Raw genomic sequence first — 26,716 nt, 5'->3', positions numbered from 1 at the left:
GTCCTCTTCCTTTCTTTTTTCAGGTACAGATTCATTGTGGAAGTAAAACTTTATTCTGTGCCATTGGAATATGCCTGTCCTGACAGTGTGAGGGCTTCCTCTGTCTTTTAAACACAGGGTCTACTTCAGCCTTTTCTTTCTCCACTACCTAGCACATCAGGCTTCTAGCCCTTAGCTGGGCTCTTGGAGCCCATCCTGCTGCAAGTGCTCTTGGAGACCTTATCAGCAGTGAATGCAGTGAACTCCAGAGAAAGAAGTCTATCATGCACCTAGAATCATCCCTAAGAATTCTAGTGTTGCATTTGAATTTATGTTAAAGACTGAGGTATAATTAGATTTTACTACCTCATTTAGCAATCTTTTGCTATAAACTCCTCCAGCATTATGAGCGGAACTGAATGACATTTTTTTCATCACTGATTTCTGATAGAAAAATGGCATCGAATATAAATATAAAATGTGCCATTTTGACAAATTTTGTTCAGTAATAATTTAAAGTACAGTGCTAGGATAATATTTAAGTGTCTTATTTTTACATTTTCTGTTTAACAATTTTGTGGGGTTTTTTTCTAGTTTAGAAGGGTTAAAAAGAATGTAAAATATTTCAGGTTTCATCAGAATGGCTCAATCTAGCCTGAAAGTGGGGGTGGTAGGGTGGTGGGGTGTTCAGATTTTTATTTCATTTTAAATCTAAATTTATCTTAAATGCCATTTTGAAATGAAAACAAAAGTGGACACAATTTTCCACTTTCTTTCCAGAATTACTCATGAGTCATCTGCTTGATTTGCTTGGGGCTGCTCCACTGGGAAAAATGGGTTCTGTAAGAACAGATTGAAGAGAGAGAATCCCTACAGTTTTCTAGTTTCAGTTGAAACCAAAGCCTGAGATAACCACTCACATCCAGATCTAGGCTGCTCAGATACAGTTAGCTGTCCTCAATTTTAAAAGTACTACAGGCTTCAACTGTAGTTGAAGACCTAAATATCACTCTGCACCATGTTTAAGTCCCAGGGGCCATTGCATTCAGGTCAGTAGATTTACTTTTGATTCTTATTAGCAGAACTCAAGTCAGAGAAAAGCCTGATAACATTAGGCAAACATAGCTCCAAACTGAAATTAAGTCCAGAGATAATGAACATTATCATCAATAAATGAGAAGCCAAGAGGTGAAATCTTCCTAAGAAATATTACCTGGCAATTGGCAGCAGAACCACAGCAAACCATTGAGCGCAGCCAAACCACTGGTGTATTGACTGAAGTTCAGTGGCTCTTGTAAATGACTCCTGGGATTCCAGTTATTCAGTCTGGTCCTGATTCATAAGATCTATATTGTGATATTATCCCAGACAGTTTTCTTTCCCTGATATTGGGGGCTAAAAATATAGAGCTATTGTGTGTGTCAAGATCAAATATGTTTGCATACTAATGACTTCACTTGAATGAAGAGGGGACAAAAGGAATCTATTGTGGCCTGAGAGACTCAGTGGGGTGGAACTATGAACAATAAATATTTTTGTAGTCCTTAGTACACCCAATATTACTGTTTTGGGATATTGTGCTATCTTGCCAAATAATATTTATTTTCTGTCTAATTTCTTCCTCAAAACATATTGGCACTGTACTGGTATCTTTAAGCATACAGAAGGATCAAAGAGCTTTCATCTTTTACAGCATTTTACTATGCTGTGCTCTGCACAGGAAGAAATATTGATACTTTTTCAAAGGTAGTTAATATATTCAGTTCTGTCTCAGAAATGAGCACAATTCCCTGACTTATAAATTTGAAAATCTGCTATTACCCACAATTAAAATGTTCCATATGTGAATTATACTGTAGTATTTACACTTCACTCATCTCTTCACTCTTCTCTGTAATCCACATACACCAGGGAATCTCCTCCACTATTGCTCCAAGATTTAGTAAGGAATGCTTTACAGAGGTTTCATATTACTGAGACTACATTGGTTTTTTGAAAAATGTATTACAAGAACACTTGTAAATACAATATGTGTTTTGAAAATCTTTAAAGCTAAATTTCATTTTACGGTTGTTTTTTCCCCCCTTTCACATCAGCTTTGTTCTTCTTATAGAAGATTCCACCATTTTTAGTCCTATTAATTAATATTGCTCCTTGGATTTTTATCAAGGAGACTACTTAAATGAAGACAAAGCCTGAATGAAGGAAGCAATCTGATGGTCTTACAAGTAATTTTACACTTTCATATACTAAAGATATTTGTAGTTAGATTCTCCACTTCTTTAAGGCACTGAGTACAGTACATCACTTTATAAGGAGCCTTCTTCCTTCATTTGCATCTTTTCTACATTAAGGCATTACATAGCAGGAGAGTGAGGATGAATCTGTTGAACTTAGCATCGTTAGGCTGGTAGACTTGGCAGTGTTAGGTTTATGGTTGGATCTGATGATCTCAAAGGTCTTTTCCAACCAATATGATTCTATGATTCTAAGAGTGGACTGGCAAAGCCGAGCTGTGGAAGTGCTCTGTATGTTCCTGTGGAGGACCATCTGGGATAATAAGAGAGCTGTAACTGTAACTGTGAATGATGTCCTCTGAATTTGGTAAGGATCATTATGCAGTGCAATTCATTGAGGTCCAGTGATGCCTCAGCCGTCACAGCTACAAGAGGAACTTTCGCAAAACAGTAGCTCTAGGGAAATATTTAAAATAAATTATAAACATAAGGGTCTGTTCTAGGACTATCATTGCATTTTTTCCCCCAGCTTTTGGCATGATTTTAAACATTCTACACAGTATTTAAAATGATGGTAATGTATTTTCTTTTTGTATTGGGAGTGTTTCAGTACTGATGAAGTTAAAGTAGCACCCCCTTTGTTCTTCCCTCAGGAACTTGTTTTCCCAGTAAAAATTATCAGAAAGTGCAGCAGTAGTATCCCACTTGAAAGCCTTGATAGAGTGCATCACAGTCTTCAGTCATCTTAACTAGGAGGAATATAGCATCCCCTTCCTCTAAAGCCAAGAAAGTAAAGAAGTCCCTCACCTTTGGTCCTCTGCAGGTCACAGCTGAAATCTTTTTAGGACTGATACAGAGGCAACATGCAAAGATAGAAAATATACAAACTGTCTGTGATCCTCTACCTTCCACAGAACTGGCCTCAAGGATCTGGGACTCTGCTGCCAGCAGAAGAGAAACATGACACAGTTTCAATTCATATCAAAATACATAAAGAAATTTCAATATGCCTGTCTATATCAGGAGCATGTTGCTTCAGTACAGTAACAATGTAGGTACTGGAGATGGGATTACCTCAGGGACACTTCTGCTTATAAAGAAAATCATAATTATTTAAGTCTTTCTTAGGTAGACTTACAGATCAGGCCTGAATGGAACTGATAATTAAGCTGCATGTTCTACTCACAGGTTCATAAACACAGTCTCTTTCTATGTCTTCCCTAAATTTGAGAATTATTTAGTTATATTTAACTGTAATTTTTTTTAGCATTTGTTTCAGTATGAACATCTTGAATGTACAAAAATTAATTATTTTGGCCTGAGATAGGCTCACATCTCTGTATAATCTACCACAAACAAATGTCTTCTGGCTAATGGAAATGGAGCAGTGACCGAATGCTGGATATTCATCTACAGACCCACAAGAAGCTACCTCCTGAGTTAAGTGCTATTGCACCAGGAGAATATTTTGTCCTGAGGAGGATGTTAGGACTAGTCATTTGTAGCAGATACTATCACATATACTTAGGGATAATTAATACTTAGTATTAAGTATCTGTATTACAGACCTTATAACCATGTTTTGTATCAGGTGGTGTCCAGAGTGGAAATTAAAGTCAAGCTGTAAGATGTGAGCAAAACACCTTTCTTTCCCTTCTGTCTGTTAGCTCAGGTGAAATGGATTAATGATGCATTTGATAATCTGGGATACTGTAGCCATTGTGCTTTCAAGCAGTGAAGCATACCCTCCCCTACTTACATTCACGAATAAAACCAACTGAGGGTATTTTCAGTGAGATAACCGTCTTTGACATAAAAAACTCCCACCTTCATACGGTATCTCTTCTTCATAAATCTTAGGTAGCCTTACAGAAATTACTTAAGGCAGGGAGGTAAATAGTATTTATACAAACATATTACAGATGATTAAATGGAGGCCTGGAATTTTAGAAACTTTCCAAAGGTGAGCTGGTTGGCAGAGCAGCATGCTGAACCAGCAGCCAAAACAACTTCCACAAGGTGTAAAGGACTAAGGTCTGGTTTATATTTGGTTGGCAAATTTTCAAGGAGGCATTGGTACTGAAAGGAGCAAGCAAATCTCTCATGAATGTGTGACAAAAGAAAGTTATATTTAATCTCAGGAAGGACTTTTTTTCCTAGATATTCAGATCCAGAAACTTGGAGTCAGGACCATTTTTCATTCAAGAATTTGTGTGTGACGTATCTAAATTTTCCCAGTCTCTTTCAGTGAAAGGAATTTTTCCCTCTTTTCCTCAATGCCCATGTAATTGTGTAGCATTATAACAAAATTCCACTCTACAGGCTGGAATATTGGTTTCCATAATGATATCCATGGTAAGGAGATAATCTAGGATGGCTTGTTCCACCATAGTCATACTGTGGTAAGTGTTGTGGGTTGTTTTTAGTAGTCTGAAAATTGCTTGTTGAAGACATGCATGCCCTGCAAAACTGAAAAATGTTTCAGTAGTACATTTGTATACTACTGCCCAGGTTTGCACAGTTACTCGTCTCAGCCTGGCCCTGAACTTTTGCAGACTATCACATTAAAAGTTGCAAATCTTAATTAAGAAGGCCAGCACTTATATATTTTATTTAACTAAAGTCTAGGTCATCTAAAATTGTAGACATGTCATCTGAAGTAGGGCATGACTTCGTATTTTGAAGAATGTCTAGTTGTACAGGTGCTATGTTGAAGTTATGGGTTGACAGACAACTACTGTATCATTTGTAGTCATTGTATCTGTGCAGCAAGCTCAAGATTTATAAAAGTATTTGGAGAAATATGGTTGTATAATAACAATGCTGAGTATCATTGCTACTGATTGTAATATTTATTGGCCTTCTTGTAATGAATTTTGGCTAAATCTGAAATGATTGAATGAATACCTAATTAATTTCATCCTTAAGAATTACTGAGATATTTGGTGATCTCTGATAAATATTTTTATACTGTATGTAATTTAATAGTGAGATGATGAGAGTAGATTATTCAAGAATATATTGATGGCCTAGAAATTCCTTGGCCTGTAATCTAACTAAAGACCTCTGGTCCTAAAGATTGCATCGGAAGATTATTTGATAGTTAGTGATTTCAGTCCAGTTTTTCATGGAGAAGTATCTAAGAAAACATCCATTGATATTCTAAACAGACAAGTTACCAACAGAATAAAACATCATCATTAGGCCTTCAAAGTAATTTTTCCAAAATACAATTCTGTTTCCTCAGGAAATTTCATCAATGAAAATGAGAAAGAAAAATAACTATTTGAGGATGCCAAATTTAACATACATTTGCAAGACCATAATACTTCTGGTAGAATAGCTTTCTTAGGAATAGCATCACAAGATGAAGAAGTGACAGCAGTGACTACCTGCTGAAGGCAGTTAAGAGAATGCCATCTCCTTATTTGAGCTACTTGTCTATGCAGAACAAGTTGAAAGGAGCAATCAAGAGAAAGAAATAAAAGTAGAGCACCAGAAATACTCCTGCTCACCCAGATGCAGATGTTGGCAGTAGTGTGCCACATCTCTTTTTAAGAAGAGTAATATTAAAACCTGAAAAATTAAACCCACATTATTTCAGTGAGAACTGTTGTGGCAGTAGAGGACACCATCTTGTTCATATCTATGCAAGCTTATGTCTCAATAGCAGCTCTTATTTTAAAACCACAGGATCAAAGAGCAGTTACTAAAACCTGCCTCATTCTGGCTCCTGACCTCTAGATAGCATCTCTGTAGTGGGATAGTACAGTGCAATACAACACCAAGTAGCAAGGCTAGTTCCAAACAAGCTGATAACGATGCCATAGCATGGTGTCGTGGTTTGAGCCGCGCCCCCCCACCCCGAGGAGCTGGAAGTGGTTGGTCCCAGGTGAGTTTCTGATGTGGGAACAATTGGAGCTGTGTTTCACCCCTGTGAAATTAGCTTATTACAACAGCCGGAGGAAGCTGCTGGCGTAGCTGGAAAATCGGGCAGCCATGTAAGTGCCAAGGGGAGTCCCCCCCGAGTCTGGGGGAGCCCCTGGGCCCCGCTGCCCTGGCCCAGCCAGGGCTGCCGGAGCTTTTCGCCGTTCCCCCCGCACTGCCAGCGGGGGCAGCGGCACAGCCCCGAGCGGCCAGCCGGGGCTGGAGCTGGGCCCCCACTGGGCAGGCACGGCACTGGAGCGAGAGAGAAACTCCCCAGGAGCTTTCCAGCCGGCCTCCTCACCTTCCCCCACTGCAGGGGGAGAGGTGGTGAGGAGCTGGCTGAGCCCTGCAGCAGCCACGGAGTAGCCCAGGAGAGGCTAGAGCGGCAGCCGTGGCGCCGGTGTGGAGGCGATGGACCAAGGCCACCCGGCCCTGGCCCGGAGTGAGCCCCTGTGAAGAAGCAGCGACAGCAACGCACAGCACAGAGCAGAGCGGGCCTAGAATATGGCAGAGAGCTAAACCAAGCACGTTTTCCTGCGACCTGGGGGGGGGGGGAAGAATGAATCTAGCATGGAAGAGTCTTTGAACCTTACCCCCTGGGAGGAACCTTCACGAAGCAGGGAAGGAAGACTTTGGCTCCCTGTAGCTCCTGTTGAAGACCTGGTGCAGCAGGTGTTCCCTTGCAGTCCAGGAGGAGCTGCTCGACGGAGGCTGAGCAGTTGGTGGGGGTGCAGCCTGACCCCCAAAACCCCGATTGAGAGAGAGAGACTTTAACTACCGCCCTGAAAACTTCTCCTGAACTGACGTGGGAGGGTCCAGGGGTGGTAGAAATTGTGTTAATGCTGTGTATTTATTTATTCTTTAGTTTAAGTTTCTTTATTATAGTTTTCTTACTTAAAATTGGTGTATATCTATATATGTATTATAATATTTATTGTGTTAGTAATTTTAATATTAATTCCCTTTCCCCATACTTAGTTGTGTCTGTCTGAAAACTTCTCTTACACTGAGGCAAATTGTGGGGACTTGGAAATTGGATTTTTTGGGAGCTTTCAAACTACGACGTATGGAAGCAACCTAATCACATTGGCACACGTTGTGCTGGGCCTAATTAGGCTTGCTGAGAAAGGGCAATTTGTTTCCCAAGCTATCCTTCAATAGCTCAGCATGGCAGTGATGCCTGAGAGCTTTTTTTGGGTTTTTTAACTTTTATAGATTTTAGAAGTAGATGTGTAGTGAATGTAGATTTTAATGTAGCTATATTTAATCCCTTACGCTTAGCATAATGTTTACACATACCCAACCCTATTATCCCATTTGATATCAATCCCTAAGGCCTGAACCAGAAGCGTATTGCAAAGCTTAGGGATGCCTACATTTTCTTGTGCTGTATGTCCAATATGTTAGATTCTGATATGGCTGAAAGCAAGTCCACTCCTTCTGTTATGAAGGAGAAGTAGTAGTAAATAATGTTATTTCCCAGAAGAGACAATCTTTCTTCTAAATTGTTTGTAATCTAAAGATACAAATTAATGGTAGGGTTTGTATATGAAGCCCATACAGACAACTTGAAAAGGTTGAGAAATTTTATTTCAGAGCAGGGATTTCTCATCTCTGAGATGCTTGATACTTAGTTGATATTGAAATCCTCAGAGAGGCCAAGTAACTTCTGTAGACAACTATGAAAATCTCAGTCCGCATGGAAAGAAAATAGAGGTGAATGAATATTTACCAAAATATTTCCATTGTAATTAATTCTAGAAATTCATGCTGTTGGCCCAGTTGCTTTGAATTCAGTTCCTGAGAAAATGAATACCATTACTTCCTGTTGTTAAGAGGATGTACAAAAAAACTAAAACCACACATACAAAAGTGTGCTTGCTTGTATACACCCTACAAGGATCTGCACAGCAATCAGGAAAGCTGTTTGTGGTTTGGGAGACAAAGCAGTAAGATGCTAAAAGCAGTAATTTGTGAATTCTTTTTGTGATCATCAAACATTATTAGAAATTATGGCTATTTTGTCATAACAAATATGTTATGACCTATGTTATGAAATATGTTATGGCTGTTTTGTCATAACATATCGTGGATCTATTGTCATAACAAAAATATTGCTAAAATACTTTATACTAGATATCCATCAAATAATTTTACATAAGGAATTCTTTCATAAGAATCTCATTAGCTGATTTTCAGCAATGCTTTGGACCAGTAAACCTAATTAAAACCAACAGTTGCTTTGCTCAACTCAGAGAACTATGACTTCTAAGGGTCCTTATGCCTGACTTAATTCTTGTTTTTAAAAAGAAGCTAAATCTGAAAAGTAGATTGTTTAGAAAGAACAATTCAGCAGACACTCAACAAAATTTTTAATCTTTAATCTGATAATTATGTATCTTTAGATTTTTCTAATGAGAAAATATTGTGTTACTCACAATGTTTGATAAAAAATGCATTCTTTTTTATAACTGTACACATGCCGCTGCTACCAGAACATAATAGTGTTTGCTTGAGGAAAATTTCACCACATAATTCCTACAGTGATGACTAATGTGTTCCTTTATAGTTTGATGTTAGTGTACAAACATTATTTTCTAAAAAATAAAGCACTGAGAAAGTCAGGCAGAATGTTGGACTTAAGGTTCCATTATGATACTTACAAACAATAAACCATCCAATATGTTTTACGATATACGAACAATACTTGAAAATTAAAATTCCTTACATGAAACGGTGACTCAGGAGTTGTATCATAGGTGCCTATTTCTGGTGTCACTATTCAATGCCTTATTCTCATAATAGCATCTTGTTTTGTCTTCTTTCTGAGTTCTCATCAGGAAATATAATGCAACAAAGGAAATTTGCAAGATTTGCATGAATTGATACTACTTCTAATTTGAAAGACACAGGCAGCCTTGGTCTTATCCTGTATGAGTTGAAGAATCATGTTGTCATTACTTGAAAGAATGAGATGGAATAGCATTACTTTCTTAAGAAGTCTGCAAATTGTATTGCTTGTATTCATGATTCCAATTTTTCAGTGTGCAGATTTGCAGCATATTGCATATATGCAGTACAGTGCATATAAATAGCTGGGTTTCTTGATATAAATATAATAAATCCTATCTTTTTGAAATGTACATATCTATGTGTTTATAATTTATATAGGTAGTGTATATATTTACAAATATCTCTGTGATTAAGAAAGGGGCAGCTGCACAGAAGCTAAAGAATCCTGTGCAGATTCTCATTATTCTACCTTTTCCTCAGTCATTTTCTTCTTAGATTATTTCCTTAAAGTAACTCATACTGATACCATACAAGAAGGAACATATCTCTCAACAGAAGCAGCTTCTGAGAGAAGTTTGCAAAACTGTAGAAAATTATAGAATCATAGAATGATTTGGGTTGGAAGGGACCTTCAAGATCATCTAGTTCCAACGTCCCTGCCATGGACAGGGACAGCTTCTACTAGACCAAAGCCCCATCCAACTTGGCCTTGAACACTTCTAGGGATGGGGCATCCACAATTTCTCTGGGCAACCTGTTCCAGTGCTTCACCATCCTCACAGAAAAGAATTTCTTCCTAACATCTTGTCTAAACCTCCCCAGTTTGAAGCCATTACCCCTTGTCCTATTGCAGATCCCTTGTCTTACATGCACTTGTAAAAAGTCCTTCTCTAGCATTCTTGTAGCCCCCTTTAGGTACTGGAAGACTGCTGTAAGTTCCCCTCAGAACCCTCTCCATACCAAGCAACCCCAGCTCTCTCAGCCTGTCTTCATAGTAAAGGTGCTCCAGCCCCTGATTCATGGCCCTTTTCTGGACCTGCTCTAACAGGTCTTTCTAGTGCTGAGGACTCCAGATCTGGAGGCAGCACTGCAGGTGGGACTTGGGAGCAGAGTGAAACAAGTACCTCCCTTCATCTCTTTTGATACAGCCCAGGATGTGGTTGGCCTTCTGGGTTGCCAGATCATGTCCAGCTTCTCATCCACCAACACCCCATTGCGTCTATGGTGGTTTATCTCATTTTGCTGAAGAGTTTTTCTGCTGTTTCTTTTATGTTTCCCCTGTTTTTCTGTTTTCTTTTTATATTGTTCTTCTGTTCTAATTATCCAAAACTGAATAATTAACCTTTAATATTTAAATGGTTGTAACATTGATAAAATTGGAGAGATGTTCATTTTGATGATACTACTGAAAAAACTTTTCCTTTTTATAATTGAAGACATTTTTTCCGATGAAATGGCAATATTATTTTTATGTCAGCCCTGGTTGACAGTAGAAACAAACTAGTGTAGTTGGTCTTTGATTTTACTTACTCTTTTCAGAGCAGAAATAAAGGCAGTTGGTGAACTGTCCGTTTGGCTACAGTTTATAATATTCCTTAGGTTGTACTAGGAACACAGTGAAGCAAGGCATCATCCCTGTTTCTGATGAGAGAAGAGGGAGAAGAACTTAATAAAACAGAGCTGTATGCTTCATTTTTGAGTATCATAATAACTTCACTTAGTGTCAAAACACAATTGGTTTATTAGGAGCCCCAAGAAAAGACTCACTACTGGGAATCAGCAATTAGTCCTTCATGCAGTTATGAAAAATCTGATTTTGTATCTGCAGTGTAAATGGTGCTGCAATTAGACATTTATCTCAAGAAGTTATGAACGGTCACTCAGCTTCTGCCTGCAGTTTCAGCCTGTATATTACAGCAAAGTAAACCACAACAGCAATTAAATATAAAGAAAGAATAAGAATGGATATTATTTTGTTATTTTTTCTTAAGGATAATTTGTTTAAGGGATCACTTTTGAGAGATCATATGTTTCTAATTTATTTTTAAGAAGAAACCTTTACTGAGCAAGGCCAAAATCCATTTAAAGGTACAATACTGACTAGACTTCAGTTAATCAGTGCTAGGACATTATGCTGCCATTGGGCGTAACATTTGCAGATATTATTGATATGCTGAGGGTTTGAGATTTTTCCTCTTCATTGTCTTGGCAATGGTAGGTTCAAGTTGTTAGATTTAAGAAACCCGATCTCAGATATCTTGAAATCCTAGAATGCTAAAATCACACCAACAGATTAATCAATGGAAAATATTAGATGATGTTAAAAAAGACCTGAAATTCCTTTTAAAGTTAGAAACAAATGACTTGTAAAATTTAGTTAATATTGGGAAATATAAAAAAACTTTAAAAATTTTCTGTAAAATTTTCTCTCTAAGCAGCTCAAGATACAATTGATGTATCTATTAATCAATCTATTAAACAAAAATGAAAGAAACATACTGAATACTTGAAGAGAAAATCTGACTCCACCAAAATTCTGGTAACACTCTGTTACCAGAACAGGTAGCACAGGCCCTGTATATGTAAAAAAGTGGAGGTCTGAATTTACATTAAATATCTCAGTACAATTTCCACCTGTGCTGCATTTTGTGCCTATGTGTAGAACCTGTACCTCAGATAGAGACAACCTGGTGTCATTTATTTTAATCAGCAGTGCTCTGCAGATTACTGTGCCTGACTCCCTTAGAGAAGCATTGACAAGGGGGTCCCTTGAATTAACCCTTGGACCTTCAAAACTTTCTGATTGTTGTTTTGCATACAACACCTGTTTTGCAGCTCGTCTGTGAACAGTGTTTGCTTTCAATTGTATGATGTATAAAAGGAATTGTGAAAGTCACATGCATAGTGTAAAAAAAACCCCAAAGTATTCAAATTATGTTTTAGTAGATGAGGACCTCTAGGGAGGTGGGACTTTTTTTCCTCAAGAACACCTTTGACAGGTAGAATTGTTTATGAGTTTGAGGCCAAACACTGACAGAGTAAGAAGCCACTTCTGCTGTGTCTCAGAGGTGTTATAGATGTCTTATCCCTGTAAGTGTTCAAGACCAGGTTGGATGGGGCTTTAAGCAACCTAGTCTAGTGGAAGATGTCACTGCCCATGTCAGGGGAGTTGAACTAGATGGTCTTTAAGAGGCTCCTTCCAACTCAAACCTTTCTGTGATTGTGTGATTCTATAAGTATCTTGTGAGATGAGTCCCTGTCACGTACTGTTCCTGAATTGTCCTTAAATATAATCTGAAACAGCAGCATTTCCTAGAAAGAAGCAATGCCTCCCAACTAGGAAAATCAGTGACAATTAAACAGTCTTCACTGTGGCACACCAGTGCCTCAAGCCTGTGACGTTTTATTTCTTTAAGAGATTTAAATGTATCGAAACCATAAATTGTCTTCAACTTCCACAATAATTTAAGAGGACAGATTAGCAAGGCCCAGGATGAAATTTCATACCAAAATTAAAAGGAAGGAGCATCTGGCTCAGCGTCACACAAGGTTTGAGGTAGGGATCCAGTTGCAGTACTCCTTACATGTGAACTAATGAGCTGTTAGGATATTTAGGAGAGGGTACTTGGACAAGGGAGAACTTGAAAGGGGAAACCTGAATCTGATTTTAGCCACATCAAAGCTGCATGCAGTAAAGAGTAACCAGACAAGATTTTACCTGAGTTCGGTGTAAAATGGAATAAAACCTTCTGAAATCTCAGCAAGTTTCAGGAAGTGAAAGAGCTGTTTCTCATTTGGATTTACCCTTGGCTTCTACAGTAACACCCTTGAGGGTATTTGTTCATTTGTCCTTCTGGAACACTTCTCCCATCTGTGTTTTCCCTGCTCCATTTCTGGCTGTGTGCATGTACAGCATGCCTTGTACACTGTGGTGTGTGACACACATTAATACGTATAGATAGCCTTCTGCTTCTGACCTTACAAACTGTCCACTTCAGCACTGTCATTCTATGAAATGTCCAACTGCAGTCCGAGAAATGCATTTTAAATGTGAATGCAAACATTTCTATTACTGATAACACCAGCGCAGCATTTTTTGCTTTGCTGGGATTAGGACCTTGATAGTTAAAGTTGCATTGGAGTAATGACACTCCAAGGTTGCGTCCTTTACAGACACGGCAAAGGAAGGGGAGGCCTTTACTACGTCTCTGCTGATAAAATTAGGAAGAATTATTCCATGTGTTTGGTGAGATTATATTAAAGTGGAAGTATATATTTGTGGCCCATAAATATGTTAGGTCACAGAAACTGTGAGAAATTTACGTGTTGCAAAATGTTGCAGTTATATTTCATTCATGCTGAAAGTCAGATTTTTAGAAAACAATCTGAAATCTGATAATGATGTTAATAAATGCCTCTCTCCTCAGTGAACAGCCATGAACAGCTGCTGTTCAGCTAGGGACACCTTAAAAAATAAAATTAAAGTACTATGATCAGCAAAGAGAAACTCACAGGAAATTCCAGCTTAGAAGACTAATTCTGAGTATGCTCCACCATGGTTCACTTTCATGCTCTGTAAAATGGGGATAATAATCTTTATTGATCTGCCTACCTTTTAGCAATGCATTAAGAAGAACTTAAATGGTATCTTTACAGTCTTTTTGAGCAGACTGATATATGCAGCTCTTACAATACAGCTTAGTAGCTGGGCTTGCTATTTTATCAGGTTCTCCCACAGGAGAGCTGTCCTGCTTTTCTTTATGGTTCTCTAGTCTTCACATGCTAACTTCTAACTGGGCAATTGTGGTAAATTGATGATGACTTCAGCACCTACCACTTGTTACCTGACCTACCATAGCTAACCAAGTGCGCTCTTTTTGCTCCAGGAGTTGGTTTAAGTTGTCACACTGTACTTCATGGCTGAGCCAACCTAAAGACACACCATTGGGGTGTGACTGCTGAAGGAGAAGTCACTCAGCAGGACCCTGTCACTTGATCGAGTCATGTCTTAGCCTAATAATGGAAGAGGGTGATCCTCTGATGAGAGCTGCCTGCCCCTCCAGCTATGCCTGAGTTTCTTGGATGTTATCGCATGATGCTTTCTTGAGGATGGATTTTCTGGGGTTGTTGTGTCTCACCTCTGGTGACTTAGATAAGCAGAGGTCCTCAGAGATCTCTGGTACTCTTCACCACACAGTTCACATCTGTATCCATTTTATATGTTTAGCAAGAGATTCAGAGTTGTTTCTCTAGTTTTGCACTTGCACAAAGTAACTTAGTGGTCTGTCCTCAAAGCTAACTGATGTTTTCAGTAAACAGTTATTTTACAGCTAATTTTACACTGTATTGTACAGATTCCATTGATATAATCTAAATTAATTGTTGAAATCAATAGGAATTTTTTATGTTTTGGTTTATATATTTGTTTTGGGAACAAACTTGGTTTTGATTTTCATTAGAAACACTTCTGCCTATTTTTATGAGCAAACTACTCTGTGACTAGCGCTGTCTATACTTCCCTTTCTCTTTCCATCCATCCCTCTCTCCATACGTACTTAAAGGCTTTGAAACAGTTGATCAGTTTCAACAAAACATCAGAAACAAAGGGATCTAAAAAAATTATTAAACTCCCAAATGGAATGAGAATCAGCAGACAGACTGAGGAAAGCTGCCCTGTGACTATCTCCACTGAGGAAAAAGAAGGAGAAAACAGCCATAATCCACCCTCTTTCTCAGCGTCAAGTAGGTCTATACTAGCCAATGTATGTGGGATTAGGGCAACTGGGATCATTCTAGTGGGGGCCAAAATGGACCCATCAAAGTATGGTTGGTGCTGGGGATAAAGAGGAGGAAGCATGGTTTCTGGAGACGGAACACTATAAGCCTTACAACAGGGTAGATGTTTTCTGGCTGGCTATGATACAGAGAGAGGAAGTATGGTGAAGGAAATAGAGATGTGTTTTGCCTTTTTTTTTTTTTACTTTTCCCATTGCAATAATCCTATGACTCCAGCTTCATATGTTGCTGTTTGAAAATAAACAAAAAGTTTGGGTTTAGTCCCAAGTTTTATCAGAAGTTTTTTTCAGATGTTCTAATACTTGTAAAAAGAATCTTCCAACAGCATGTCTTTTTTCAGCCTAGAGGCTTATTGACTGACAAGCTTTCTTACAACATCTGTTTGACATCTCATCCTAATATTAGTTTTACAGTCACATTCACTGTATTCCCAAGTCTGAGATGTCATAAGTGTCTCTTTCTGCAAGTACTTGCCCCAGAAATGTTACTTAATATATTTTATCTAACATCAGTCCTCCTGTTGTGTTGTACTTCATAGTTGTCATCCAAAACTGGCTGCATTTTTATGAATGTATCTTAATAAGGCATGTCCTGAAAGGCACCAGTATCCCTCTGTTTCTTCATGGTAGTAATGGGTGGTCATCTAGAGTACTAGGAATCAGTAAGTCAAGGAAAATTACACAGGCATTACACAGTTAGTACCATTGTACGGATGAGTTGTAGAAAGAAGGACAAAAACACTGATATTTGTATCTATTTCACTCTATGTTAAAATATGAGATGGGAACAAACCATGATGCAGGGCCCCAGGCTTGGCCCAGCATTTGTTTCATACATTCTCAGCCACGGCATATTGTTGCAGGTGACAGTGGACAGTGGCAAAATGTACAGGTGAAATGTGACATGACAAATGAGTTTGAAAGTCCTCATTACCCCAGTGAAGGAATGGTTGTTTCCCACCCTCAGCCTGTCTTACCTATCTCTCTGTGTTTATTTCACCTAAGTTTGACTTAACATGCATAAGTAATCACGTGTGGTAAGTATATGTGGCAAGTGTGCATTTTCCCTATGTTGTTTTTTCCAGATTATTGGAACAATCCCATTGATGCCTAATCCAGTCCCCTCCAGCCAGGCGGCAGGTGGAGCTCAGGGACTTCAGGTGCAGCCGATAACTCCACAGTTACTGACCAATGCCCAGGGTCAAATCATCGCTACTGTCATCGGCAACCAGATACTCCCAGTGATCAATACCCAGGGAATAACTCTATCGCCGCTCAAACCAGGCCAGCAGGTAAAGTGTCTGTAGACTGAATGATTTTCAAAACAGACACACAGAAATCTTCTACTTGTCAAGGACACTCTTGTGGCCTCTCTAAAAACCCCCAGTTCTTTGTCATTTTTAATAACAAAAATTAATTTCTAGTGTATTACTGCATACTATATACGTAGTTATTAATAATGTCATATTATATAATTTACTTATACATCCAAGAATTATCCAGTTATTCTTTTTCTTTTCTTTTCAAGGTCAATATAGGGCCAACTGAGATATTTTCTGCAGTGAAAGTGTAATAGGATTATGAGACAGGGGAGACCCACCTGGCCTATGAAGTTGAGTACCTTAGTTAGTGGTCACCTAGTAGGCTGGGGCTTGAAATGCAAGGAAAGAAAGGAAAAATATAAAATCTTGTTAGTCCTCCTCACTGAAAAATCAGATATGTTTATATATATTTGCATAGACAGAAAGTATTTTAGGGAAATTATTACTCAGTGTAAGGCAGCAGGTGGTTCACAGAGTTAAGGATGGCTCCAGTGACCACATTAACCCAAAAGATTTCTGTTGTTCTTTTTATAGTATTCTAAAGTCAAATTAATTAGTTTTGCCTACATCTGTAGAGCAAGGAATTGTAGTCCCACATTTTTCTCTGAAAGAGACAAAATTGAGGATGGAAAATCCATCAAATGTGATTACCAAAGAGGTACTTATAAAAATGTCTGTCACTTAAATGTTCATCTTAGCATCTCTGTTGCTGGTAGTACTTTATTGCCAGTCCTGCCTACACCTCTAAGCACAGGTAACAGCTTCTTGTATGCTGTTGAAAATCCCAGGACACCCTGAACTCCAAACCAATGATTTTATCTTTTTTTTTTCCCAAATCTTCATTCGCGAAGCTTAGCCATGATTTTTTCAAATTTAGAAGTAGAGAACCAATGGATCTCTAAGGTGACTTTCTGTTTGTTTTGAAAAGTTTCCACATCCGAATGGTTACATGATTTTTTTCCCCATCTTATCCTCCGTAGTATCTAGCAGAGGCATTTTCCAAAGCACTTGTCATTTATCTAACTCTATTTTCTTTAATGGGAGCATACTTGCACTACTGATGAGTGCTTTTGCAATCATTGCATATATATGGTTTCAAACAAAGTAGGATGATTGGGAGGGCAGGCTTTGGGTTCTCCACACAGGAAAGCTTGACAATAGAATAAGAAACTCAGGAGTTTACATTTGGTTTCCTGGGTGTGTGTGGGGTGGGGTATTTCTTTCTGAGTCAGTCCCCTGAAGAGATTAGATCTTTCCCTCCTTTATGGGGGAAGCTCTCAAAAATCATAGCAATCCTGAGATCCCATTTGAAATACATGCAATTTAGAAGTAAAGCGGAAGATAGAAGACCTGTACTATTGCCTGAGACATTCTCATCTGCAGGACTCACCTTCTGAGTCCTGCAACAAAGCAACTTCTTCCAGGCAATGTCTGCCAGTAGTGTCAGTGGGCAGAGAGGGGACAGAGGCGTGACCATTTTCTGCACAGCTCGTGGCGCTGGGCTCAGATAAAGGGACAAACTGCTGAAAGCTGCAGTTTGCTGACTGAGCGGGGTGCAGGGCAGAAAGCTCTGTTTAGCTACATCATGATGTATTGTACTAATTCACCCAACCTCTGCACTCATGTGACACGATCACCAGGCAGCGATCAACAGTCGTAGAGAATTGGTTACGTCCAAGAGCCTTAAGCTGGTCTGCCCAGCAGTGCTGTGGAGGTAGAAAACATTGTTTTGCCAATACCAGTTTCACAGGGTTCACCCTTTGCCTGTTACACAGAGTCCTGAGGTCCCAGGGGTTGCAGGAAGGGCCACCAAATAACATGGTTTCCTTACTTTGGATCAGATTCTCTTGGAGCTTGATCGAGATGGTATTATTGATTGGGGAGGGGAAAAAAAGTAGTGCAAACACTATATGAAAAAATAGTACTTGTTATTACTTGTATAGGAACCACAGAATGTATGTATTTGTGCTCCCTCTACTGGCTCTTCTGGTTTTACTGAAGGAAGTCAGAGGAAATTTTGCCGTGAATTTCAGTGGGAGTAGAAAAGAGGTATGAGAGCTAGATTTCCCTTAGGAATAATGCTGACGGACAGTGAAAAGCAATTGAGCTAGTACTATACAAGCTGTCGTAGTATTTGAAAAGTGAATAGATTTACATGAAGTTTAAGGAGACCCTGAGTTTATTTTATTGCCTGGGTAAAGATTTAGCCTAACTGCAGTGTTTGGGTAATGATAGCGTATTTAGACATACAGTTTAAAATCTCATTTTCAGAAGAATTGAGTGAGTGCTTAAACCCAGAGGGCTCAGCAGGAATTCAAAATATTTTTGAAAATGGTGTCACATGGCATTTGGTGTCTTGTAACTTGATGAAAGAAACTTCAGAATGGGGAAAGATTACAACACAAGTTTGAGAAAAGTTTTTAGAATGTCATGGAGAAATGAATGCAGGAAATAAATAATGTAGTAAAAATGTTTCAGTTACAGATGATCCTAGTTTAACTTTCAACTTGTCACTTCCTTGGAAACTGAGTACTTCAGGAGAAAAAGAGGTGATTGCAAGCAATGATAGTAAGCTGCTGCTTGTTAGCTGAGTCACAGTAATGGAACCTTTGTAAACTGCTCCAGTTGCTAAGTAATGCGTGCTAGTGCTTACTTTTGCCTGATGACTGAAGACTTAAATGTCTCAGATATTGGTTTTAGTCAGCTTTACTTAGGTAGACTACATGTGTTATTTATTCATACAACTTTTTCAAACTTGACAGACTAAAACCTCAATGTCTCCTCATGGAAATGAGTTCATAGATTACTTACATGTAGCGTAAAGTGGTGTTTCTTTTTCTGTGCTATAAATAGGTTGCTTTTTAATGTACACGAGCAAGTCTGTTGTAGCCCTATTCCTCTTGTCTTTAAGTATAAATAGAAGTTTTTGATTTATGTTCTTTAAACTACCTACAGTAGGGATTGTTCCTCTTCAAATTACACTGAGTAGGTAAATCTTCAGGTTTTTTACTATTTTCCAAGAGTTTGCTAATCTAAGAAGCACTGTCTGTGCACACATCAAGAATTCTCCTAGAAATTGCAGTGGCTTTCTAAAGCAGGCAGCTGTTTGCACTCCTGTTTTAGTCTGTATCCTTTTTATCTCTGTTCATAAACAAGTTTTTCTTTGCCTTTAAAACTTTTTACTGCCCATCTCCCAAACGTTTCAATTTCCACATTAATCTCTTCAAGATTTTTTGATCAGAACTGAATGCCGTGGTCACAGCGAGGATTCATCACTGTTCAACATAATAACATTATAATATTTTCAACATTATTTTCTTTCTTTATCTCAATACAGTCTAACATCCTGCTTTTTTTTCTCTCTCTGTTCACTGAGCATTTTTTTTCAATAAGTAGATGTATCCACCATAATACATCTTTTCTTCCCCAGTTGTTAACATGTGTATCTCTAAAACGGTTCCTTTTGATGCAAATCACTTTGCACTGATCTACTCTGTATTTCATCTGTTGTAATGCTCCCCTGGCATGTTGTAAACAGGATCTGTAAGTTATTCATGGTATTCTGTACTAACTGAAGAAATTCATGTGTTCTTCCTGATGATTCAACTTCACCACTGTTTACCATATTTAGTTGCTTGTTGCTGAAACCATTTAAAAATTAGGTATAAATCCTTTGTTCTTTACTTGTAGTCTCCTTTCTTGAAAAAGGATGATTTATTCCCTAATTTTTTGTTTCTTTCTTTGTGTACCATAATAGAAGAGTACCTTGTAACCTTAACTTCTGCACTTCCTCCATGCCTCTGGAGAGGGATTTTGTCAAAATGGAGGTTGTATGGCCAAATGCACATTGTTTTCAAGAACAAATGAGCTCGTTGTAACAACTTGTTAGCATTGCCATTGACTATCAGATTTGAAAACTTTGTTTCAAGGTATTCTTTCATATCTTTAACAACACAATGTTAATACAGCAGAGCTGACAGAAGAACTTGAAATTGCAGTCCTACAGAATTTAGGAAAGGATGCACTTTGCTTGACTTAAAGCAATTATGTATCTGGTGTAAGCTGGTTAACTGGATTTCCGGTGTAGACATAGACAAGGAGACATACACATGTCCAGTGGGCAACTCAAGCTGTCAAAATAAAATAATTTTAGATATGTTGAATCTCTTGTAGGTATCTTAAGGTATCTGTTGTCTTCATTGACATGAGAGGGGGCTAGAGTAGCTATTTTAGGATCATCAGTTAACTCTTCAATGAATGAAATTAGGTAAGATGAATCCAGCTGCCAGTGATTACTGGGGCTCAAAACACATCCTTGTCTATGAATTCCCTAAATAGCTTTCCTACTAATTTGTGTTTTCATAACTATTTTCTTGCCCATACAGAAGCACCTTCTATACATTCTATTGTTCTGCAGCCTACCTCATAAAGCAGGTTCCCTTCTCACTGTTTCCTGGCTCTTTCCTTCTACATACTAGCTTCATTAAATCAGGTCTGTAGTCCCAGTTGTCCTCAGTCTTGTTTTATCTACACTGCCTGCCAGAACTTTTCATATTTCATTGTGTCTTATAGCACAACCAGCTTTGGGCTTCTGCCAGCTCTAACACAGTGAAACAAGCTCCTAGGCAGCATTTTCTTACGTAGTCAGTTCCCCATCCTTGCTGTCGTTGGCTATCATGCTCCAGATCAACTGTTGAAAGGACACAGCTACCTCTTAGATGGGCCTGTGGTGATTCTTGTGCATCTGTTTTCCAAATGCTAGTTTCCAAATGTACCTATTCTGTTGGCCTAAGCAGTGTGAAGAGATACCTTTTATACTATATGTACTATAATATACTATAGTGAGAGAGAAGATGCTTATTAAGTATCAAATAGCATTTGTATTCAGATTACTATATTCACTTACTTGAATTTATTTGAGTAAGCAAAATTAGGGTGATGGGATACAGTATTTGTGAAATATTCTGGCAGAGTTGACTGTGAAAGTGATTTGGCATGAAGGGTGTGGATATGTGCATTAACTTGTCCTCTCCATTTGCTGGAAGCTTAAGGAAATGTCTTTGAAGCCCATGTCTGATCATGCAATATGAGTAGGTTTGAAGACAGACTTCATCTGCCATGGTGCTGCTCTCAAATCAACACACCAGTGCAGTGGCCTCAGAACACCACCATTCTTTCTCATCCTAAAATGTATGACATTTTAGGAAATGTTTTAGTAAGTGTAAACAGGACTCCATTTATAGGAAAAATAAAAGCATAAAAACACTTAAACTACTACTTCTGAAAGGCATTATCATGGAATTTCCAATGTTTGGGAATCTCTTTTTATATAAAGATATTTATTTTTCAGCACCTTCCATGGACTTCAATCTTTACAAGAGCTGATGTCTGTATTTCCCAGAAAGAACTAGCTGACATCAGAAAAAAATTGAAAATAGTTATTTATATCATAAAGAGGATTGTTTAAAATGTATTTCTTGCTCTTTGTGTTACTCCTCTTAGTTTAATCTCTTGTGCCCTTTTTGTTATATTGTCTTTTTCACCTTTGTCTTCTCTAATCTGTTGTGTTCCCTCATCTCTCAGATTTCCTTTTCACTGAATCATAGAAAAATAGGACTGGAAAGAACCTGAAGAGGTCATCTAGTCCATCTCCTCCCCCTAGGCAGGATCAACTGTCCCTATATCATTCTTGACAGATGTTTATCTAACCTGTTCTTAAAAATCTTCGGTCAGGAGGTTCTCTGACATTCCTAGGCAACCTAGGCCACTCTCCTTAGCATTCAAAAGGTCTTCCTGATGCCTGGCCCTAGACTCCCTTACTGCAATTTAAACTCATTACTTTCTTCTCCTTTCCGTTAAGTCCTTATTTTGCCCTTGCTGTTTGTCCAGATTCTCTGTAAAACCAAGTAGCAGTTCTGTTATGATACAGGGCAATATTCTGTCGAAAGTTTTCTTTAGTTCCCCTTAGTTTCTTTCTTTTTCCTTGTCTTATGTAAAATATGGTGTTACTCTATCACTAATATGCAGTTTTCTGGATGCAGGGAACAACATCCCTGATCTTACAAGACCTTTAATACAGAACTCCTGTCAACCATCCCAGGGATGGGAATATTCTACATATATGATTTTAAAACAAAATTCAGTTTACAGACCTTATTCATTCTTTGTCTCTGCACTGTCAGTCAATACTACCTTCACTGTTAACAGCGGCATGTAAAGCTGATGTAAAAGAAATAAGAATCAGGCCCTTTGCAGTTTTCAGTTTATTCTTATAAAGTATTATGATGCACTTTACTCTTCTCATATTCACCTCATTCCTCAAGCTGTAGTGTGCATACATATATTCCTGCCAGATACTGATCAGTGTTGCATAAAGTCATCATTCTGGCATGTCTACTATATGCACCTACACTGAATGGCACTTACAGCAACTGCTTCTGTAATTTCTGTGCCTCCTTCTGTCTTTAAATGGAAAATGCACAACAGTCATAAATATAATTCATATCATATGTACGTGTCTAAAATTGGGAAAAGTCAGCTATTGCAAGTTCAAATTGATTCTGTCATCTAGAATCTAATTCATAATCTAATCGTTGTGTCTCCTTAAGGCTATTTCTGGAGTGGAAATTATAGTGGATGAAAAGAGAGAGAGTATTTTAATGCAATTTCATGACATAGATAACTATCATTGTTCTTTAAGCGGGACATTTACAGCTTAACCATCATGTCTGTAAATCAGAGGGGGTGCTGGAAATTATGTAGGGAGTTAAAAATGGAATCCTCCCTCAGTCTCTGGTCAAGTCTTAAGGTGACTCTTTAGCCTCTTCAACCCAATTGCTTGCTTCTCCCTCACAAACAGTGAGTCATAAACCAACAATCTGTAAATATCCCTTATATATTGCTTTTGCACCTGTTCCTGTGTAGGAATACTAGCCATATTCCTTTTTGCGCAGCTATATTTTGGGAATTTCTGTATTTGTTTAAAGATTTCTGGACTTTCAACAAGAAAACTGTCAAGCTTCTGGGTATCCCAGTTATTTCAAAGATATATTTGCAAATGGATTGTACAATACATGTACCAAACCAAACACTTCCTAGCCTCAACCATCACACTGTGCATGTGCTCTGACTGTGTGCATTCCTTGCATGCACAACTGGAGAATGCAGAATGCCCTCTCATTCTTGGAGCTTCCTGGAAGCTTCAAATTTATTGTGCACATGCTCAGCAGTTCAATTGTTCACGAACTTTATATGTAGCATGGCTGGAAAATGCTGGATTTGCCATCTGCCTGAGTAATACTGATGGGAAATTGTTTAGAATAATAAAAAAATTATGGGAGGAAGGTTCAAGAGGTTATCCAGACCACTCTGTTGTTCTCAGGTGGAGTAACTATTTTTAGCTAACTTGCTCTTAAGCATTCTCATAGAAATCCACAGATTCCACCAGCAATCTATGCCAGTGCTTCACTGCCACATTAGACAGCTTTTCCCAGAAACTAATTTGAACTTTCCAGGTTATGTCTCATTCTCTCTAGTATAAAATGTAAGACAGAATAATTATCTCCTCATTAGCTCTGCCTGTGTTCAAAGCAGGCATCATATTCCACTTGGTCTTCCCTTCTTTAGATTTAACGTGGCCAGTTTGTGCCAGGTGTCTTCTGAAGTCTGGCATCTAGCTGTGTACATGGCATTCCTCTCTGCAGAGGTCTCTCCCATGCTTAGTAGAAAAGGTGCACTTCACATGCACTGCAAACACCACTCCCACTCACACAGATTGGTATGGGAAGTGCCTTTATGTCACTTTTGTAAGACCCCAGGATTGCAGCTGGCATGTTCAAACTGATAGCAACATTTTGATTCCTAATCCTTGCATCCAGCCTGTCGAAATTCCCTCCCAGCATGTTATCAACATGTAAATTTACTAATTATATTCTCTGCTTCATCAAGAAAATATTAAATAGTGCAAAATGAGGACAGAAGCACCATGCATGCACAATTCTATTTCCACAGATATCCATCCTCTCAGTTTTATTTTCCAGCTACTTCTGCATTCATTCTGCAGCAATTTCGCCTAAACTATGTTTCCTTAGGTTTTAAAGAATATCACACGAGGGAGTGTCGAGACACTCGTAAAGTCAAACCACCTACTGCTTTTTCCCTGTCTGCAAGGCCAATTACCCTGTCTTAGAGGGAGATCAGATTGGTTTGACACAGTTTGTTCCTAACAATCCATGTTGTCCATTGCTACCTTGTTTTCTTGTGGGTGCTTACAAATTGTTTGATTATTTTTTCAGTACTTTGCCACGGTTGAGGTTTAGTTGACTGGACTATAATTTTGCAGATCTTTCTCTTTAAAGATAGCTGCTGCATTTGCTCCTCCATCCTCATAGATAAGTACTAACATCTTTAAGACTGTTCCACATGGTGTGAAAGCATCCAACTCATCTAAATACAGTACTTATCTTCCCTTGCCTAGACTGAAATCTTTAGTTTTGCCAGAGATTCCCTCAGACAACAGACCCAGACCCCAAATGCCTGCTTGTTTCTGAAAGCTGCGGTCTGGATGTGATGTGGGTATAATGGATGGGCAGAGAGTCCATTTCTGCAGTGTTCAGAGGAGGCCAGCCCTCCTAGTGGGATGTTTCCCTAGGAGAAGATATTATACAAGTAGATATTCTGGGTTGAGAATTGTCTAAAGATAAAATCCAGTCCTTAGAGAAATTTTTTTAAGATATCTGGTGCTTGCATGAGTCTGAAATCTGAAAGCCTTTCAATCAGCTTCTCAACTATCATGCCCTTGATCAAGTGCCAGTTATATTTTTTTAATTGTGCTTGATCCAAACTCCAAAATCCTTGAGATAATAAAATGCTTTTGTTTACTGGTCCCTAAGGAAGTCAGAATAGGCTAAAACTGGCCAGATAAATAATTGTCATTATTGTTAAAGAGTAAATCAAAGTTTTTGCTTCATTTTCTGTTTCATCATTCCATGTGGAAGGTAGAAAAAGAAGTTGTAATTTTTTCCATTCTTAAACAGACTGTAAGAGGAACACTGTCATTAAAATAGTTCATTCATATTCCACGGAAACATGTCATCTTGAATGTGAACAGATACGTTGATCTACAGTGCTATACAATTTGTTTTCTACTTAGCATCAGTCATTTCTGTGTCCTGGGAGCATAATACATATAATTTGACTGTTACTAATAAATGTAGCTCCTTTTCTAAAGTCATTTGTTCAGTTAGATATCAAAAAACTCATACTCCTTAGCATTTAAGAAATAGATTTGAATTGCTGACTTCAAGCAAGACCAAATAGGCCATTATCTTTTCCCCTTTTAGAAAATGCAGGTAACAGCTCCTGCTGAAAAGTGAAGCCTTTTAGGATATTTTTATGATCTTTTTTGATCACTACCAAGAATCAACATAAAATAAAGGTATAAGTAGCAGTCACCAGAGTACATCAGAACTGTATTACTGTATTCTTATGCTCTGAAAGGGCTTTACTGGACTACTAGAATCCAATTCAGAACTGTAAGGTCCATTGTGTACCTTCATTCTGTAGAGAGACTGCCCTTGGATTTTCTGGGAGTTTTATGTGAAAATCAGTACCAGAGAATGTTCCTAGTCTTCAGTCTCACATGAAAGCATATTATAGGTGTGGTGGTTTGAACCACCACAAAAATCTAAAAATCCAATTTCCAGGTTTCCCCCACCCCTTCCCACAATTTTACCTTAACACCGGAGAGAAACTTTCAGGCGAGACATCTCTGTAGGGGGAAAAGGGAAGGGAAGATATATGCATTTATTCTATACAAATTAAATACTGTACAAGCTAAAAGCAACTATATATATACAATATTACACACTTCTATCAGTCCCTCTAAGCCTCTCCCTTAATTCAGTCCAGGAAAAGCCTTTGGGCTGATAGCTAAGCAGTCTTTCTCTCATGGGAGTGTTCAGGGAAAAAAGGTTTTCTCTGATCCGCTCCCCCCACCAACCCCCAGCTGTTTACTGAAGTCTTTTCTTCCTTACAAAGTCCGAGAAAATAGTTTGAGTCTGTGCTCTCTTGGTTCCGTGCCAATCTCTGCTGTGTGATTCTCTCTCTCTCTCCCTCGCTTCTGTAGGTGCTGTAGCTCAGTTCAGCTTATCACGTGCACGCGTCCTGGAATTTTCATTCCTTCTCCAAGTCAGTTTTTGGCTGCCCCTGGTCAAACCTCTGCAGGGGCAACTCCCAAGCCCTTTGGCCCATTTCCAATTTCACTTGGAATTCTTCTAGCTCTGCAAATGAGTCGCAGCCACTTCTCCAAGCTCTGAGCATGTTTGCCCATCTCTTGGCTCGGCTCCAGTACCAAGCATGCCTGCTAGGGGAGTAAATATTTGCAACTCCCCTAGCTGGCCTCCGAGTCTGCTCCAACTGCCTTTACAGTGGAGGGGAAGAACAGGCAAGGAAACTGCCCCAGCCCTAGTCGAACCAAGGCAGAGGAGGCCCAGGGGCCCCCTTGATTCGGGGGCCCCCCAGCCACCCCTCATGTCTCTAATCCTCTCTTACACACACAGCTGCCAACTCACACTTCTGGCAGTTGTGTATATCTGATTTTTCACAGGAGCAAACAAAACGAGCGGTGATTGATCCTCCAGGGGAGACTGCCCTGGGACCCAAT

General features: G+C 38.7%; 1 protein-coding gene across 8 annotated transcripts in view; it reads left to right on the top strand.

Annotated features, from left to right (window-relative positions):
- POU6F2 (POU class 6 homeobox 2) overlaps positions 1-26,716 on the top strand; it is a 351,623-nt gene that overhangs the window by 307,628 nt on the left and 17,279 nt on the right. For all 8 annotated transcript variants that reach the window (XM_051798733.1, XM_051798730.1, XM_051798729.1 and 5 more), the window contains one exon: positions 15,817-16,023. In XM_051798733.1, the coding sequence (XP_051654693.1) occupies positions 15,817-16,023 (207 nt within the window). The remainder of the gene's footprint in view (positions 1-15,816; positions 16,024-26,716) is intronic.

This window comes from Manacus candei, unplaced genomic scaffold, assembly GCF_025592945.1.
Source record: "Manacus candei isolate 608988 ecotype Guabito, Panama unplaced genomic scaffold, ASM2559294v1 h1tg000049l, whole genome shotgun sequence".
NCBI classification, from domain to species: domain Eukaryota; kingdom Metazoa; phylum Chordata; class Aves; order Passeriformes; family Pipridae; genus Manacus; species Manacus candei.
This window is presented reverse-complemented; position numbering and strand designations above follow the sequence as displayed.